The sequence below is a fragment of the Neopsephotus bourkii genome, unplaced genomic scaffold (assembly GCF_033783945.1).
Source record: "Neopsephotus bourkii isolate Nb327-2 ecotype Australia unplaced genomic scaffold, CSIRO-AGI_Nbou_v1 NB_719, whole genome shotgun sequence".
In the NCBI taxonomy this organism is placed as follows: domain Eukaryota; kingdom Metazoa; phylum Chordata; class Aves; order Psittaciformes; family Psittacidae; genus Neopsephotus; species Neopsephotus bourkii.
In genome coordinates, this window is record NW_026901218.1 from 414,377 (window position 1) to 430,929 (window position 16,553).

At 40.6% G+C, this 16,553-nt stretch overlaps 1 protein-coding gene across 9 annotated transcripts in view; it reads left to right on the top strand.

Moving 5' to 3' along the window:
• The window catches only part of GRM7 (glutamate metabotropic receptor 7), a 295,511-nt gene that overhangs the window by 253,628 nt on the left and 25,330 nt on the right, over positions 1-16,553 (top strand). For 3 of the 9 annotated variants that reach the window (XM_061354208.1, XM_061354216.1, XM_061354209.1), the window contains 2 exons: positions 8,703-8,949; positions 14,614-14,706. The exons of 3 other annotated variants lie outside the window; for them this stretch is intronic. In XM_061354208.1, coding sequence (XP_061210192.1) covers positions 8,703-8,949; positions 14,614-14,684 — 318 coding nt within the window. In that variant the 3' untranslated portion in view covers positions 14,685-14,706. Of the gene's footprint in view, positions 1-8,678; positions 8,950-14,613; positions 14,707-16,553 lie in introns of those variants that run through there. 3 more of the 9 variants (XM_061354211.1, XM_061354212.1, XM_061354215.1) reach the window with 2 other exon arrangements.

A 16,553-nucleotide genomic window follows, 5' to 3' on the forward strand; every position in this document is an offset into this window, starting at 1 on the left:
TAGCTGATGACCTCTTGAAAGAGTGAGATGTGATTGTTATTGCTGGGTGCAAAGGAAAAGTAATTTGGAGAGCTACTTCCCAAACTTTAATCTTCTTTACTTTCGTCTGTTTGAGGAAACTGTGATGTTATTCTGTAGGTATTTGCTATTCCCGTGGAACTGTTTCTGGTTTTCTGTTATACCCAATTACATTCGCAAAGTTAACCTGATCTATTTTTTTTATCTACCAGATGTAACATTGTGAGATTTTCCAGAGAATATAGTTGGCTTAACAGAACAACTGTTTTCGCTGATGACTTTCATCCCACCTCAGGTCTTCCGCAGCCACCTAGGAAGATGATTCCTGTGAGACACACAAAGAATAAACATGGCTTTTAGCTTCAAAATCAGATGGGGGGGGGGGGAATAAGAAAATGTCATGGGGCTGCATCGTGCCCCAAAAGTTATGTGTCCGACATGCCATGTGCACCCCTGCCCACTGAGCCTGGCCACTGCACTGGGATCAACCCAGATAGGTGGGTTTGTGAGCAGCATGTTTGATAAGCTACCCTGGTGCTGTCATCCTGCAAAACAACCAGCCATTAAAGGGAAATTTTCTGAAACTAAAATCCCATCATTTCCTTCAGTGTCACCTTTCGTATAATTACTAAGCACAGAATTTATAATTAAATGGTACGACTGATTCTGTGACATTCCCACAGACGTTTCACAAAGGCTATTTGCGTGCCTTGCTATTTTGTGCAGTAATAACTGCAATCAGCATAACTACTATGATTTGTTTATCAAACGTCCCTTAGGTAGCATCCGTTGTCATTTGTGAAACCTGGTGAGCATCACAATTTACATATCGTTGCCTGTCTCCTGGTGCTGTTGAGTTGTGTTTCTGAAGCATTGCTGATGCTCACCTCTGCACAGCTGTGAAGAGTGCACATCGAACAGAGCAACAGCACAGATGATTGATAGGCAAAAATCTATAAAAGTCTTGCAAAGTAAGTGGGCATTTTATCTTTACCACAAAGATCAAGTGGTATACTGATTGAGCAGCAGAATTAACAGGTTGAAAAGCGTAGAGAAAAGAGCATATTAAATAATCATCCATGAATGAAAGTTCTGAGAAACAAACGCATGATCATTTATTTGAGGCTATATTGTAGTGCCCGTGTACCAGAAGATCGAGTTAAAATAACACAGGGAACCCTGGTTTGACATTGCAGCATTTGATTGCTTGACACTGCAACCTTTAGTGTTTATTGGCAGTATAGAGTGTTTTGGCATGTGCATGTATTTTTTGCCTATAAAATATTCAAATGCTGTAAATGTATGATGAGCTACTAGTACAGCGTGGATTATGTTAATAACATTATGAACAGTGGTTTAGAACAGTGGGTAGGTGGTGTAGTCACTATCTTTCATCTGTTAAGTGGCCACCTGCAACTGGAAATCTCTCTTTTGGATCATTTATCAGACGTTTGCCCCTTGTGTTCAAAATGTTGGAGCCTGGTGTTCACAGATTTGGGTTGTTTTTTTTGTTTGTTTGTTTGTTTTTGTTTTTCCCAAAAATAATGTTAGCTTAAAAGAAAGGGAAACTGCCTTCCTTAACACTGCTGGAACCTAATCTAAGGAAAGTTGGTTTTTTTCCTTGAAACTGTTCTATTTTCCAAAGGGCACTGCTAAATGACAGCTTGAGCAGATTATGATGCTTAAAAGGATAGGGATAAAGGCAGGGGTCCTGGAAATCGTCGGTAGATAAGCTTCAGGGCAGTGTAGTATTATCTGCAGTTGAACTGGTACCACCCAAGTGAGGAGAGCAAGTGTATGTCTGTATCTGCAGGAGCTGGCGGCAGGAGCCTGGGATGTGCATGGGCTGCTGGAAAGCCTCAGTGGGGCATGAAAAGAGGATTGCTGAGCCAGATCGGTAAAGTGAGCTGACAGGACTGCTTCGCACATAGTGTTTTATATTTCTCAGACAACAGAAGTGCACAGTCCTTGTGGAAAGACACGGTTGCCTGCATAAAGTTGCCTGAAACTTCCATAAATCAAGCTGTCTACGGAAATGAGAATGGTGCTTGCTTTTACAGCTGGGTTGGTTTGGAGGTTTTTTTTCAGCTGAGGGTATGCTGCCAAAAAGGAGGGGGTCACACTGGAGGACTGTTACCCCCCAGGTACCTGTGCAGGGCTGTGGCCGCAGCCTGTCCCCCCTGCCACACAGAGTCTTAGCGAGGCAGGAAGCATCAGCAGAAGGATATAACCATCTGCTGACTCTTCAGTCTCTCTTGAATTAATGTAGTTTTAGGGGTGATTTGGGACTGGAGATGTTTTTTACAGTGACATCTGCCTGGGGTCCTGGCTGTAGGCCACCATAGTAGCAACTGGTGTTGGCCTATGAGAAATGCGATGTAGTCACTTGCAGAGGTTTGGGTAACAAAAGGCCTTTGTTGGAGGTAGAAGAGCAGTGGTGCTTCCTAAGCAAAGCCTATTTAAAGTCAAAGTGCAAGAAGCACAGGTTCTACTGGAAAACAGATATTTTCGTTTTTTATTTGCCTTTACAATAGTATGGTAACCTCAGTGGATAGGGCCATTAGACATTAAAATGTCCAAGAACACATTTATATTCAAGTCTTTTTGCTTTCCATGTTTTTGCAAGCATATAACGCAACAGAAGCTAATTTTAATTTTTATTAGAAAAATGTTTCTCATTCTTATATTTCAACAAAATAATGTAGAAAATGAAACAAAATCTTCAGATCCCCTGGAAGGGTCTTCTGGGAGATTTATAAACTGCCTACTTCATACGTAAGAACATTTGTTTTAATTCCCATACAAAAGTGAGATAAATTGGTTTGTAATAACACAAGTCCAAAAATACCTCAAGTTACCACTTTATTTCCATATTACAAAACAACACAATTCACTGCATAATTAGAAAGCTGAATTAGATAAAAGGAGCAGTTACTCCTGATTAGCCTGTGAATGCAAAGCATTAGCCTACAGAAAGTATTTTTGACTCCTAAAGAGACTTTTCTAAGCTCTGCAGCTATAAGTTCAGTTATTATAGCCTAGCAGCTGGAAAACTATCCACCAGGTTAGCAAAGACCAAAAATCATGATCCTGCAGTGCTTTACTTCTGAGAGTAATCCTAGCTCATGAAAATCATCCATTGATGTAATTTGTTCTTAAAAAATAGCTGGTTATTATATGTGTGTATTTTTCAGTCTAATTTTCTCCCAAGGTTTTGAAGGTAATTTTTGTCATTTGCATGAATGAAGCAAAAATCTGGAAAATGTAGAAATCTGAAATTCAAATGGAAATCATTTATGTAAAATGAATGATAAAATCTAGGTGCTTTTGCATGTGAATTATATCCTCAGGGTTGAGTTTTCTCCAGTGCACTGCCTCAAAGTCTGATGCATTTATAACAGCAGTGTGTTAAGTTTAAGTTAAAATTTGTCAAAATTCAGTCTGCTTGAGAGAGAGGAGGAAAGCGGTGTGAGGATGACCATCCAGAATGGCTTTGTCCTTATGTCACAGCAAATGTGGCTTCCAACCCTCCATGGGAGTGGGCTTGCGGAGACCAATATAGCATTGTTTTCAGAAAGCTTTGGTTTCCACTGGCATTAGTTACCTCAATCCCAGTTCTCATTCATGTCAAGTTCAAGCATCTCTCACTAAATCTACATCTTAATTTCTTAATTTGATCTCAAGTTTGGAATTCAGATTCACCAGCCTGCTGTAGAAGGCATGCATGAATTATTAGACTCCCATTGTCAGTTAAATCTTATCCTTTGTATTTTAAGTCACCCATTTGCATTCATGTCAAATGCTTTTAGAGAGTTTATCAGAAGAAGTGAAATAAGAAATGGAATAGTTTCACTTAAACTGCATTTTTATGTTTGACTGGTAAAACCACAAAGCAGAGATAAAATACATAAAACTAAGGCTCTGCATAATAAGCATATCTATTAGTTTTCCTTACCTTTATAAAGCTCCCAGTTGTCATGAGAAGCATTGTGTGTCACTCATCTGCCTTGTTCTACAGAAGCTCTTTTCTCCCTCTCCTTTTATCTCCTGTTGGCATTTGCAAGGTAGGAAACTTGGCTGGCATGGTGCTGCAAAGGACCCTGTTGTCTAAATCATCATTTAACCTTCAACCCCTTAGTAGCAGCAAGAAATAAAAATAATGCCTCTGTGCACCAAGACAAAAATGTTACTGGCACTCTGGTGCTTGCAGCTTTTGCAGTCACAGCAGCCCAGGATTAAGGGAAAGACGTTGGGTTGAACCATCTCAGGGTAAATGACATCGAAGTATGGCCAAATTCCCCTGGGAATAGCCCATGGAAAACCACATGGGGAAGCTGCTGACCGTAGCATGTGGCTGAAGAGATGCTTGAGCACTGGTGCAGAAACCTGCCCCCTGCTCTTCAGAAATCTGTGCCCATCCTCCTGAAACACCCATGTTAGGAGCAGTGGCTCAGAGGACAGCAAATGGTTCCAGTGGTAGGTGTTTGCTGGTAGCTGATGGTACCTGCAAACCCACAAGCTCAACACATGTAGTTATCTGGCTCCTGCACAAGAGAACGTGGCCTCTATGCAGGTTGTGTCCCCTGTTTCAGAGTTGCTCTGCAAACAGGATCCTCCTCTTTGTGTCTACTGTCTTCTCTTGTTCTTATCTTCTATTTCTGAAAAGAAGTGCTCATATTGCATATTCAACTCATCAGCTGTTAAAAAAATTCAGAAACTGCCATGCATGGGTAACAAATACTTCTATGAGGAGCCATTTGAAAACTTGTTACACAGTGCTTTTAAAAGTGTCTCTTACTCAAAATGCATCTTCTGCTTTTCTAGGATCTTTGGTTGCTGTCACACATAGTGTGTCTGTGACGTGTCTATGAGTGTGGCGATATAAAGTTAGTTTGCTTAACTGACAAGTTCATCAAAATTGCTATGGGGGCTGCTGTTTTCTGTGCAGAAGAAGTAGCTGGATTTGGGTGGAGAAGATCTGTAACCAAACATGAATATACTACTTCTATCTGTGGAACATAAGCGACTGATTACATGTGTCATGCTGGCAATGCTATGCCATTAACTTTTATGGTTTTTGCCTTGTGGTCCAAATTCCTGCTTTCTCTAGAAAGGGTCTTTATATTCTCTAGGAAAATGAACCAAAAGTTAGTTGCAAAACATCACCATTCATTTTCCACCATATGGCTACTTGAACACACTTTCTGCCACTTCAGGTCTTCGGAGATAACTACTCCACAAAACACCCCTTTGAAGTACCGATACATCTTCCATATTTCTGATGGAGCTCTGCACTGACATAGATCTCTTATAACTTTACAGAAATGTAAATCCCATTCAGGAATACTGCTTAGTAGCAGTGCTTGTCAGGTTTAGTTACATATCATGTATACAGAAACAGAGGTAATTCTCTGCTGCATCCTTTTCAGACTAAACCAGGACTGCAGGTGTTCTTTAAGCAACCTTTCTTCCCAAGTATTAGCAAGCGTGTGTGGTCTGAATACAGAGCTGGGAGTCAGATGGACCTGGGTGTAATGTCATTTGTCAAGTATGCAGTCCACAGCATCTCACTGGCTTTTAGAGGTGTTGGTACCTGCAGCTTCTACAAAAATTGCAGGAGCTTTTGATAAAATAAATATAACAATTACCTAACTTAGCAAAGATAAAAGCTGGTAGTAAGTTACAAACACTTTAAAGTTAAGGAGGATATCTTTCTGTTTAGCGATCAGACCTTAAATGTTATATTTTATATATTTCACTCCTAGCTATTTAATTTATTTAATAAATATTGAAGTCTGTTTTATTTATATCAGTGCAATGCATTTGACCCCAACTGAGTTACAGTTGATTTATGTGAACGTAACTGAAAGGAGGATGAGCTCCAAGGAAGGAAAAGGGTTGTGAACTGTCTTCTCTTTTAAATGTTCCAGAAGATAAATAGCCATAGTGCTTATGTACATGGAAATAAAAGTAAATCGTATGTATCTTTATATAGTACTTTATTATAGTGTGTGCGTATGTGTATATATATATACATATATACGTATATATGTGTATATGTCAATATATATATTCAAGGCCAAGTTGGATGGGGTTTTGAACATCCTGATCTAGTGGAAGGTGTCCCTGCCCATGACAGGGGGGTTGGAGCTAGATGAACTTTAAGGTCCCTTCCAACCCAAACCATTCAGTGATTCTATATCTGTAGTTTAACAGCATTCAACTGCAAAGTATATGGTGAAGAATAACCAGCCAGGTAGTAACTCCTCAGCAAAGAGCAGCAGACAACAACATTGCCTGCCCGTGAAAAAATAAACACCATGTTTCACAGCAATGCTGTAAGATAAATTCAGAAAATAATCATCCAGCAAGGCCTTCAGTAGAGCATCACACTTGCCTTAGAGCATCGCAGCTCGCTGGTGCAGCGGCTCAACAATAGTATTCAGGTTAGGGAGAGAAAGACGCCCGAGATCTTCCCAGTGACTGAAGTTGGGAGAAATTACCCCATTAGCTGTCAAAGATGAAGGGGCAACCTGGTACCGTGCTGATCTTTAGAAGTTCTGCAAAAGACAAAAAATATAAAAGAAGGTGACAGAAGGCATGGTGGCCGCCACTGTCCATGCCACTTGGGGAGGACACTTGGTCAGGCACAAACTGAACATTTCGGAGTCCTGAGTGCTCTGCAAGGGTTTAGTTAGGAGGCTGTGAAACCTCTCAGAGGGTGAGTTTAGGATGTGGGTAGAAAGGGTGAACTGTCGCAAGTAGCTCTGGTGTGAATGGCTGCTTCTTGAGCAGGGATTTAAATGAGTTGACCCCTTGGCCTCCTCCCAGACTCAAATGGTATAACTTGTTGTCCTGGGTTCAGCAGTAGCAGTCATTTTTCTCCTTCTTAGTAGCTGGTGCAGTGCTGTGTTTTGACTTTTGGCCTGGGAAGGGTGCTGATAGCACTGATATTTTTAGTTACTACTCAAATGTTTACTCTGACCACGGACTTTCTGAGCCTCATAGTCTGCCAGGGAGGAGGAGAAGCCGGGAGGAAGCAGAGACAGGACACCTGACCCAAACTGACCAAAGAGGTATTCCATACCACAGCACGTCATGCCCAGGATGTAAGGGAGAGTTACCCAGAGGGGCTAGGAGACTGGGGGGTTGGAGGAGGTATCGGTCGGTGCTTGGTTGGGCAGGGTGGTGCGAGTTATCGGTCTGCTGGTGCTAAGGTGTTGTATTCTCTCTCCATGTTATTTCCTTTATCATTATTATTATTGGTGGTAGCAGCAGTGGTTTGTGTTACACCTTAGTTACTGAACTGTTCTTATCTCAACCCATGGGAGTTGCATTCTTTTGATTCTCCTCCCCATCCCTCCGGGGGCAGGGGGGAGGGCAAGAAGGGGGCAGGGGGGGGAGAGAGAGACTGCGTGATTTATGGCTGAGCTTAAACCACAACACTTGTCCTGGTGTCTTTTCACCAGGTGAGATGGGCTATGTCCCAGATTCTTGACTTTGGCAAAGTTTCTGACAACATCAGTGCCATTTCCTTTTGGTAATGAGTAAATAGAAACTGCGAAAACACTTTAGTTTCTGCTTCTCTGCATCTGTATGGAGACACACCCATACACAGCATGCTTTTCATCTTTTCTGTAAGGCATTTTATTGCTACCAGTAGTGGCCTTAATCATTATAATAGCAACTGTTTTGTGGATATAACTAGCAAGTCTGGAGGCATTCATATTTTTCTAAATATGGGAATTTGGAAGTACCTGGGCAGAGTCAGCATTTTATTCTGCCATTATATTTATTCATGGAGTTTTTAGTCAGAAATTCAGACTGATTAGCACTGCATAGGTGGAGGAAAGGAGATAGTGTTCTGAAGAAATCACCCTCAATGTGTAACGATTTTCCCATCTATATGTATTTGCTGTATATTTAATTTTTGAAGGGGTTCTGCAGAGACAGTGCTCCCTCTTTGGCTCCCTCGCACCTGTACTGTGCTGTCTCTGTGTCTTTTAACTGTACCTAATCCTCTTCACTCACAAGAACTGTTCTAGTTTAAGTGTGTCCTATAAAAAGATAATAAGAAGAAGAAAAAAGAAAAGGCTTTTCTATCACTGTATATTTCCGTATGTTTTTGGATCCTTGTGCTTTCTTTGGATACTGATCTGATGGCAGTACCTGTTCTCTGACTTGCACATGTACTGTACTTTCATAATAAGCATAGTTGAATGTCAAGAGCACATAAATTATTGTGTATTCTCTGCAAAGTTATTTCGATTAATTGTAGAGAATTAAAGTATAGAAAATAACAAAAAAAAAGCTTTTTCATAGTTTTTAAAAAGCAAATTTTTTTTATTAATCTGTGGTATTAGTCCCTCTTCTATAACTTACAGTAGACCTGAATTTAAAATTTATACCAGTGTTATTTCAATCGAGATCTGATCTTCAGTCTTTAAATAAACAGAAGCTATACCATAAGCATGCAGTAAAAATCCTATTGTTAACAGTAATGAATGTTTCTGTCATTGAGTCTCAAAGAGACTCTTCATAGATCAGGTAGCTAATGTGTGTTGCATCTTTGGTTGCAAACTCATTAGAATTGACTTTTAAAAGGTGAGCTAACATTTGAAATACTACAGTCTTCTTCTCAGTCATCTTATTTGTAATAGTGTCTCATGTGTTGTGTCTCCTAGCTCTACATACAAACTACCACACTTACAATATCCATGAACTTAAGTGCTTCAGTGGCCCTGGGAATGCTTTACATGCCGAAGGTGTACATCATCATCTTCCACCCTGAGCTAAACGTCCAGAAACGGAAGCGCAGCTTCAAGGCTGTGGTCACAGCAGCAACCATGTCATCACGGCTCTCACACAAACCCAGCGACAGGCCCAACGGTGAAGCCAAAACGGAGCTGTGTGAGAACGTAGACCCAAACAGTAAGTACTGCTGATCTTCTGTTTGCTGGCTGGCTGGGGGATTTGGAGGCATGGACTGATACCTGAGGTTTAGGGGTTTTGTATTATTTGGTCTTCTCAGAGATTTTTGATCTCACACACTTTTTTTTTTCCTTTTTTAATTCACTTTTTTGAGTTGTGTCAGTTGGCAGCAACTTCTCATGTATTTTTTTGTAGCTGTGAGTCAATCCTCCTCCTTTCTCTCTGTGAGGGAGAGATCAGCAGCATCCTTGAGTACCAGACCTTTAGGCTTGTGTCAAAACCAAACCTTCCTAAACCTGCAGGTACAGTTTGCAAGATGGACAGAGGAACGAATACCAAACTCATTGATAACTCTGTTAACCCGAGTTATAATTTTCTTTCCTGCAAAATTCCTTTGCAAAAATCTCACAATCCTTGAAGATTCCCATTTAAGGATTTCATCCGGCCCTAATGCAAATCTTGCCACTAATTTAAAAGGAAATTAGACCGAAAAGACACTTCCACTTTCCTTAATGTGCATAGCATGGTATATTGTAGCACAAAATTACATACTGAGGCCATCAAATTTGATTTGCATTTGAATCTGGAAGGAGTTGAGGAAGGAGACAGCTGCACAACTTTGTAGCATACTGGAAAGGTTTAGGCATGTCTGCAGTTTTTAAGAAAAACCAATCTGAATGTGGAGAAATGCCCTTTCCTCGCCCGTGATCCCTTCATCCATTTGCTGCTGAAATCCCTGCCACTTCTTGTCTATTAACTGCTGCCTGAATACCTGCCTCAAAGCAGAAACTGTGCTGTCAAAGCAAAGTGGAGACAGCCAGCAAATTATTGACACAGCACTTTTCCTCCTTTTATTCACCCCTTGACTGTTTTTCTCTGATGTCTTATTGTGCAGATATACAAAATACATCCTATGTAGAAAAACAAAATTTGTCTTTGGAAACTGAACTATCTGAACTGTGATTTTGACATAAGACAGTAAGGAAATGCTTTTCATAGGTTAAGGACCATATTGTGCCTCCTCCAGTCCTACCAAACAGAGCCCACACTGCAAGAAGGGGTATTATCCAGTGAGAGAGTGAGCTGCAGTCCTCCTCCAAGTCAAGTTTCTGTTAGTGATACAGGCCATGGTGAAGGAACCCCTTCCTTTACCTTTGGGCTCTAAATCCACCCCTCACTATGGTGCTGCCACTACTGAGTCCTGATGGTCCCTGTCTGACCATCCAGTTCACAGAGTCCAACCTCCTCTGGGTATCTGGGAGAATGGCTGAGGCAGCTGGGCTGGGAAAGGCCTTTGGGAATGAGGGAGAGAGAGGAGGAGGAGAGAAGAGGGTTTTAAGAGACATCTGGGAAGGGCAGGTGAGTTGCTGAACCACATTTCACTAATTGCTGCACTGTCAAATGAGTTGGAGTTAGTTCCTCCTCCAGAGAAATCAGAATCCAAAAATTTCCACTAAAAGACTTGATCAGCAACAAAGCTATAAAAGTTCTGATGATGCCCTTTTCAGTGTAGAAACAGAGGTACACCTCTGAAGGAACTACAGCTTGGGGGTTTCCCTTCTGCTCGCATTCTCCTGTGCTGCATCTTATTGCAGTTTTCACTTCTGAGAACATTTCCCCCCTGCCAAAGAACAGTCATATTTTTCCCTGGGAAGGAAATGTGTTTATCACAAAGAAATATTGCTTCCTTAAAACTCCATGTTTCTGTTGAAATACAACATTTTTTCCTCTAGGACTATATTCTAGACTTATGTTTTTAAGAGGCAGGAGAAGTAGTGAGGGACAGAATCTCCCTGCTCACTGAAATGTACTACATTTGGCCTAAAGCATCCAGCCTTCAGTCCCAGTTTTGTTAAGACTGAGTTAAAGCTGGGGCAAAATCCACTGGGAACAAAAACCTCAGAACTTCAAAATTGGTGTGCATGAGGGGAGAATGCTTTCTGTGACCCCATTTGCTTACATGTAGGATCCTAAAGTATATACATTTGTTTATCTTTTTGTTCAACCCAGCCAGCAAGGAAATGTGCACTAGTATCAATTTATATTCAATTATATGTCTTTCTCTGAGTACGGGGCTTTTAAATATTTTATGGTTTGGGAAATAAATTTCCTTTTAACTATTTTGATCAGTTATACATATAGTACCATCTGTTCATATTATCAGCTGCACCTACTATGACTATTTAATACCCTGCATACATGTGTTAATAAAAAATTTTAGAAAATCAAATGAAATAAACTACTGCTGTACTTAAAAGTATTCGGGTACATTTAGACCTAGTGTAGGCTACTACTACATTTAGTGGGAGCTTTCCTATAGCATTCAATAGGCTGTCAATCAACCCCTAACATACAACATACAGCATGTTATACAAGTGATTAATTCAATACCTGAATTAAGGAGTGTTTTTTTAAACTCTAATATTTTGTTTGAATAAAACAGTTTCACTTTCAGGTGGAAACATTGAAAACCATACAAGTGAGCTCAATAAAAGCAATGCTACCTAAGCAAAACCCCCAAACTTCATTTTCAGTGACATTTTGAATATGATGTTCATAAATAAATCAAGTTTTGATGTTTTCGTAGCAATTAAACTTAAAAAAATCTGTTTTATACAGCAGATGGGGAAATTTTCACAATTGCATCAATTGGAAAATAGGAAATGTGAATAAAAAATTGCCCAAGATGCTTCCATCAGTGCTTGGAGCATTTTAAAAAATGTCAAATAGCTTTCAAAAGAAAACAAAAGAACACATTTTCAGTATCTCTCCTATTAAAATTGTTTCAATCCACTAACAATGGCTAACCATTACCTATGGATGCAGAAGGGAGCCAGCAAATGTTGCAGGAACCTCCCTGCTGTGACCTGGGGAAAACAGGGACGGGAAGTTTTGGTTGTTCACTCTGTGCAGGCTGCTCTGGAACTCACTATATTAGGCTGAAAGTAAATTAATTGATAGGCATTAAAGGATGTGTCTGAGACTCATCAGCAGTGTGCAAAGCTAACTTAGGTACCGATCTGGCTTAGCTACTAAGTGTTTTCTCATAAGTGGAAAAGTACAGTTGGGTTTTCCAGTTTGATTTTCTACTGTATCTCCTGGTGATGCTGCTCTTCATGGCTTGCTCAGGTACTGGAGACTGGAGTTGCCATTTCTATTGAAAATATGTAAATGTTTCATATCTCCTATGATATTAACACTGAGCCACCATCATGGGATTCATGTACCTCCAAACATTGGGGAATTTGGTGACTAAGCCCAAATTTGTGGCCTGTCCTACATATATGCCAGAGTCAAAACCAAAAGCAAAATGTGGATGGTTTTACACAAAAAATAGCCTTGCAAAAAATCTCCATGATTTAGTAGACCTTTAAAACAATGCCTAATGAACTGAAGATGTGCATGTAAAACCGGAAAGTCTATAAATCACCTGAGTGGCTCCCTGAGAGCAGGTGGTCCTCAGCAGCGGTGGTGAGCATCGTCTGTCAATGGTGTGCACAGCAATCAGGTGATCTGCAGGAATTTGAGCTCAGAAAAAAATGAGCAGAGCACTCAGGAGAGCTGGGATCAAGCACTGGGGGTTTAGCATGAGTATAAAAGAAGAAACTGCATTAGCGTGGGAGGAAAACCGCCTGAAATGCAGTGACCTTATATCCCACCCTCAGGAGGAATGAGGACTTGCTATGTTGCAGCTTTTTCTTAGGATGTATGGGAAGCAAGAAATATCAGAAGCTGAGCTGCCCAGCCATGGCCTGGGAGGGGTTTCATGCTGAGTAGGACATACTAAGGTCAAATTTTTCAATCTGCAACTGTGTGGCTTATGAAAACTCTCTTAATCATTCCAGTTTGCCATCTGGCATGTGCATGCTTTTACTCATTCAACAGCTTTTTCCTGCTGATATATGTTTGCAGCAGATTCAGATGAGCAGAATTCAGTGCACAGCAACTTCCATCCATGTAACAAGTTCATTCTGCTCTCATGTGCCTTTGGTTGTATTTCACACTTTATGAGAAGATACTTCTCACCAAGTCTGAAGTTGAACAGATAGTGAGCACTTCTGCTCAGTTATCTGCTTGTGTTTCTGCTGCAAGAGCAGTGTCAGACTGTGACAAAAACATTTGAACGTCCAACCCATACTTAACTTATATTGAAATTTACATGTAATTACTCCTTTTTCCTACTAGCTTGTTTTAATTCATGGCTTTGCCAAACAGAGTGACAGGAAATCAGTACCTCGGTTGTTTGATAATGAGAAGGTTGTGATTCTGTCAGGCTGGATGAGCAGACCTTACAGGGAGAGTGTTTGCTTTCATGCATTTCCCTCTGGAAGCAGCCATGAGAAGGAAGCTAAGCTGCTCAGTACTTCCTGGGACCCGGCTTTCTGGGACTGGCTTTTCTGGGAAGATGCTTTCTTGCAGAAATACAGTAGGGTCTTTGGGGACTTGGCAGTGTTGGTCTTCTATTTCCAATCTCATGGGGAATATCTCACCATCTATGAAAATGGCTCCGAGATCAAGATGACTCATGTGGAGTTGCCTAGTAGTAGATAGTAGAGAGTAGGAGGCATGCAGCATCTCTGTGGCAAAGAGAGAGTGCATCATAATGACCAATAACTCTTGGAAAGATGGAGCAGCTCATGGGAGGAGACCCCTTTCCCCAAGCACTTTAGCTGGGATTTGTTGAGAAGTGGCAAAGTGTCATCATGGGCTAGTCAGAAAACTTTAAGGTCTAAAAACTTAGAATTTTCAGTCTAATTTTCAGTACTGTAATAATTTTGTGGACTTTGAAGCTAGCAGGTTCTTTAAGAGCTCAGTAAACTGTACACACATAGTCAAGGCAATTTTTTTCTTTCTCCTTTATTTAGTATTAGGTAGACCTTACTTGGCATTGATTCAGTTCTCAGTAGTGAGGTGCAGTCATTGCCCCTTTTGCCCACACAGACCAGGCACCATTTGCATGTTTCCATTCTAAAACAGTGCTTTCCTGTGTGCTGTCAGGTCCTGTCTATCACGACAGCGGTGACAGCAGTATGTGCCCATCCTCGCCTTTCTCCATGTTTTGAGAATGGACATTGCTTTTGTTGGTTCCCATCAGTGAACTGTAGATAGTGTATGTGGAACACAAGAATCTCCTGACTAGGACAGACATGCAGAGCCCACTGTGCAAATGCTCGTGTGCTGTGCCCTGGTGTGTTTGTGTATTCATTCCTGTCCATCCTTAACATCACTGGCATGATGTTGCCTATTCCATCTTTCTCAGGAAAAAAGCTAAAATGGTTGTTGAGGATGCTGAGGAACCTGAGAGTGACTGCATAGGGGAGGAAGGACTGGGAAGTCTTAATCTAAAGCCAAAATGTTCCAAAGTTTGTTCAGGGGAGAGGAAGAAAAAAACCCCAAACCAACCAAACAAAACCCAACCAGACCTGCTCTTTCCTGAACAGCTGCTCCCATGTTCAGAGGTACCTGAACTTCTGTGAACTGGTTCATTTATTTCTAATCTGTGGTTAATTTCATATAGTGGCGCCTCTCAGCTTTCCGCTATCACTGTTCTAATCTGGGCCCTTTACTTGAATTAATGTCATGGCCTTCGTGACAGGGCAAAATTTGAAGAGTTTATTATGAACAGACATATTATACATACCAATGTATTTACTTTTCCTATAGACTGCATACCACCAGTAAGAAAGAGTGTTCAAAAATCTGTTACTTGGTACACTCTTCCACCTACTGTATAGCTTTTGCCTGCTTTCCAAAAAGGTAAGGAAAAATCTAGCTTCCTATCTCTTTATTCTCAAATTCTCATTATGATTATTATGATATACATAAATACATGAGGAATGTGCATTAGTGCAGCTGTTACAAGAAATATCCAACTTAAAAATTGTTCACGGATCCATTACTGCAAGCTCCCTCCCATGTGGGGAGGGTTCCCTGTGGGGAGGGTTCCCTTCCATCACTCCCTTTGCTTTGAAAAAGGGAGACCCAGGACTTGAGCAATTTTAATCTCTGAGCTGTGTTCCAGCAAAACAAGAGACTGGCGGTCTTCTGCTTGCCACCAGTGGAAGTGGATCCCAGTAAAGTCTCTGAAGATGTAGGTATTTGATAGCAATTTAAAAAAAGGAACAAATGAACAAATCAATGATCAAAAGTTAATTATGGCAATCAGATCTAACTAACAAAATGTTTTCTGAGTCATCTCCAGCAGCTTTACCAGCAGGGTTGCCTGGCAGCATAAAAATAAAGTTTGCTAACGTGTGAGCAATCTTCTTTATGCTAAAATTATAAATGGCTCAAAAAGAGTTTGCAAAATACTCTTTTTTACCATGAGCAATCCCAGTGACCACTCCTGTGTAACCACGAGTGAACAATTTTTGAGGTCTGGCTTTTTCTGAGTGTTGTGACTGCCTCTGTGGTGATCTTGTGAGCTAATTCCATATCTGTGACTTCGTCAGCCAGGAATTATTGCTTTTCTGATGAAATCAGAGGAATGAGAAGGCATTTCATGTTGGGGACAACTAACTAAAACCCATTAAATATTTCTGCAATTCCATGTGTGCTCAGATGGCTTTGCCCAGTCTTTAGGGTCTTTGCCCGGGTGGGAAGGGTGCTGGCCTGGTTTCTGTGGTGCTGTGCAGTTAGAGCTAGAAGAAATTGCTGTAAAAAGCCTTCAGAATGCTTAGTTGATCCCTAATAGGTGAGAACTTGTATCAGCAAAGGTAGGGATATTGCTTGAATTGAGTGTCTGAGTCACAGGAAAAAAAATGCTAATATGCTGGAGTAAATTGCCACAGCTCCAGTCACAACTCAGCTTGTGAAGTTCTTGTGAAATGTTCAAATTGCTTTTTACTGTATCTGAATCGTGCCCACTATTCTAACTTGACTCCAGCAGAAGGCCTGATTTAAGGTGTGAAGATCTTTAGGAATACCAGGATGACCAATGTAATCAGAGGACCACGGTCAGAAAGTTTTATGGTGGGGAAATGTAACAAAGTAGGAGAAGTAGAGGAGGGTAGAAAGGGCCACTGAAAGTATAATTACAAATCAAATGTGAAAGAGTAAAGGGCAACTATGCAAAGATGAAACTGAAAGAGATGATAATTTTCTTTCAAGGAGAGAAAGAGAAAAGACACCCTAAATCTCAGAGAAATCATGTATATATATATATATATATATATATATATAAATATCACAATTAAAACAATTAGGAGCTCACAGAGATTTCTGAAGATTACTTTTTTCTGTGCACCATTATTATACAGTGTCAGGAAATGCTATCTTCAAAGGTACACAAATAATTTTGTCATCCAAGTCCTGTAAAATGTGCTTGGCCACTCAGATTCTTTAAGCAGATTGTAAAATTTGAACCACACAAAGCTATGACAAATGCTACAATCAGGATGGTTTGGGCTTGTGATGGTCTTGCTTATGCCAGTGCTCTTCTGCATCAGGTTTTGTTTTCCATTTCTCACCCATGAGTGTTTCTGTTCCAGCTGGGCTGATTGCTGTAGCTCTGGTTGCTATGTTTTGATTTGTTCTTCCAGGAATACAAAACAAGAACCAGCAAGAAACAATATACTGTATTAAAAGCAAAGCAGTGATATCAG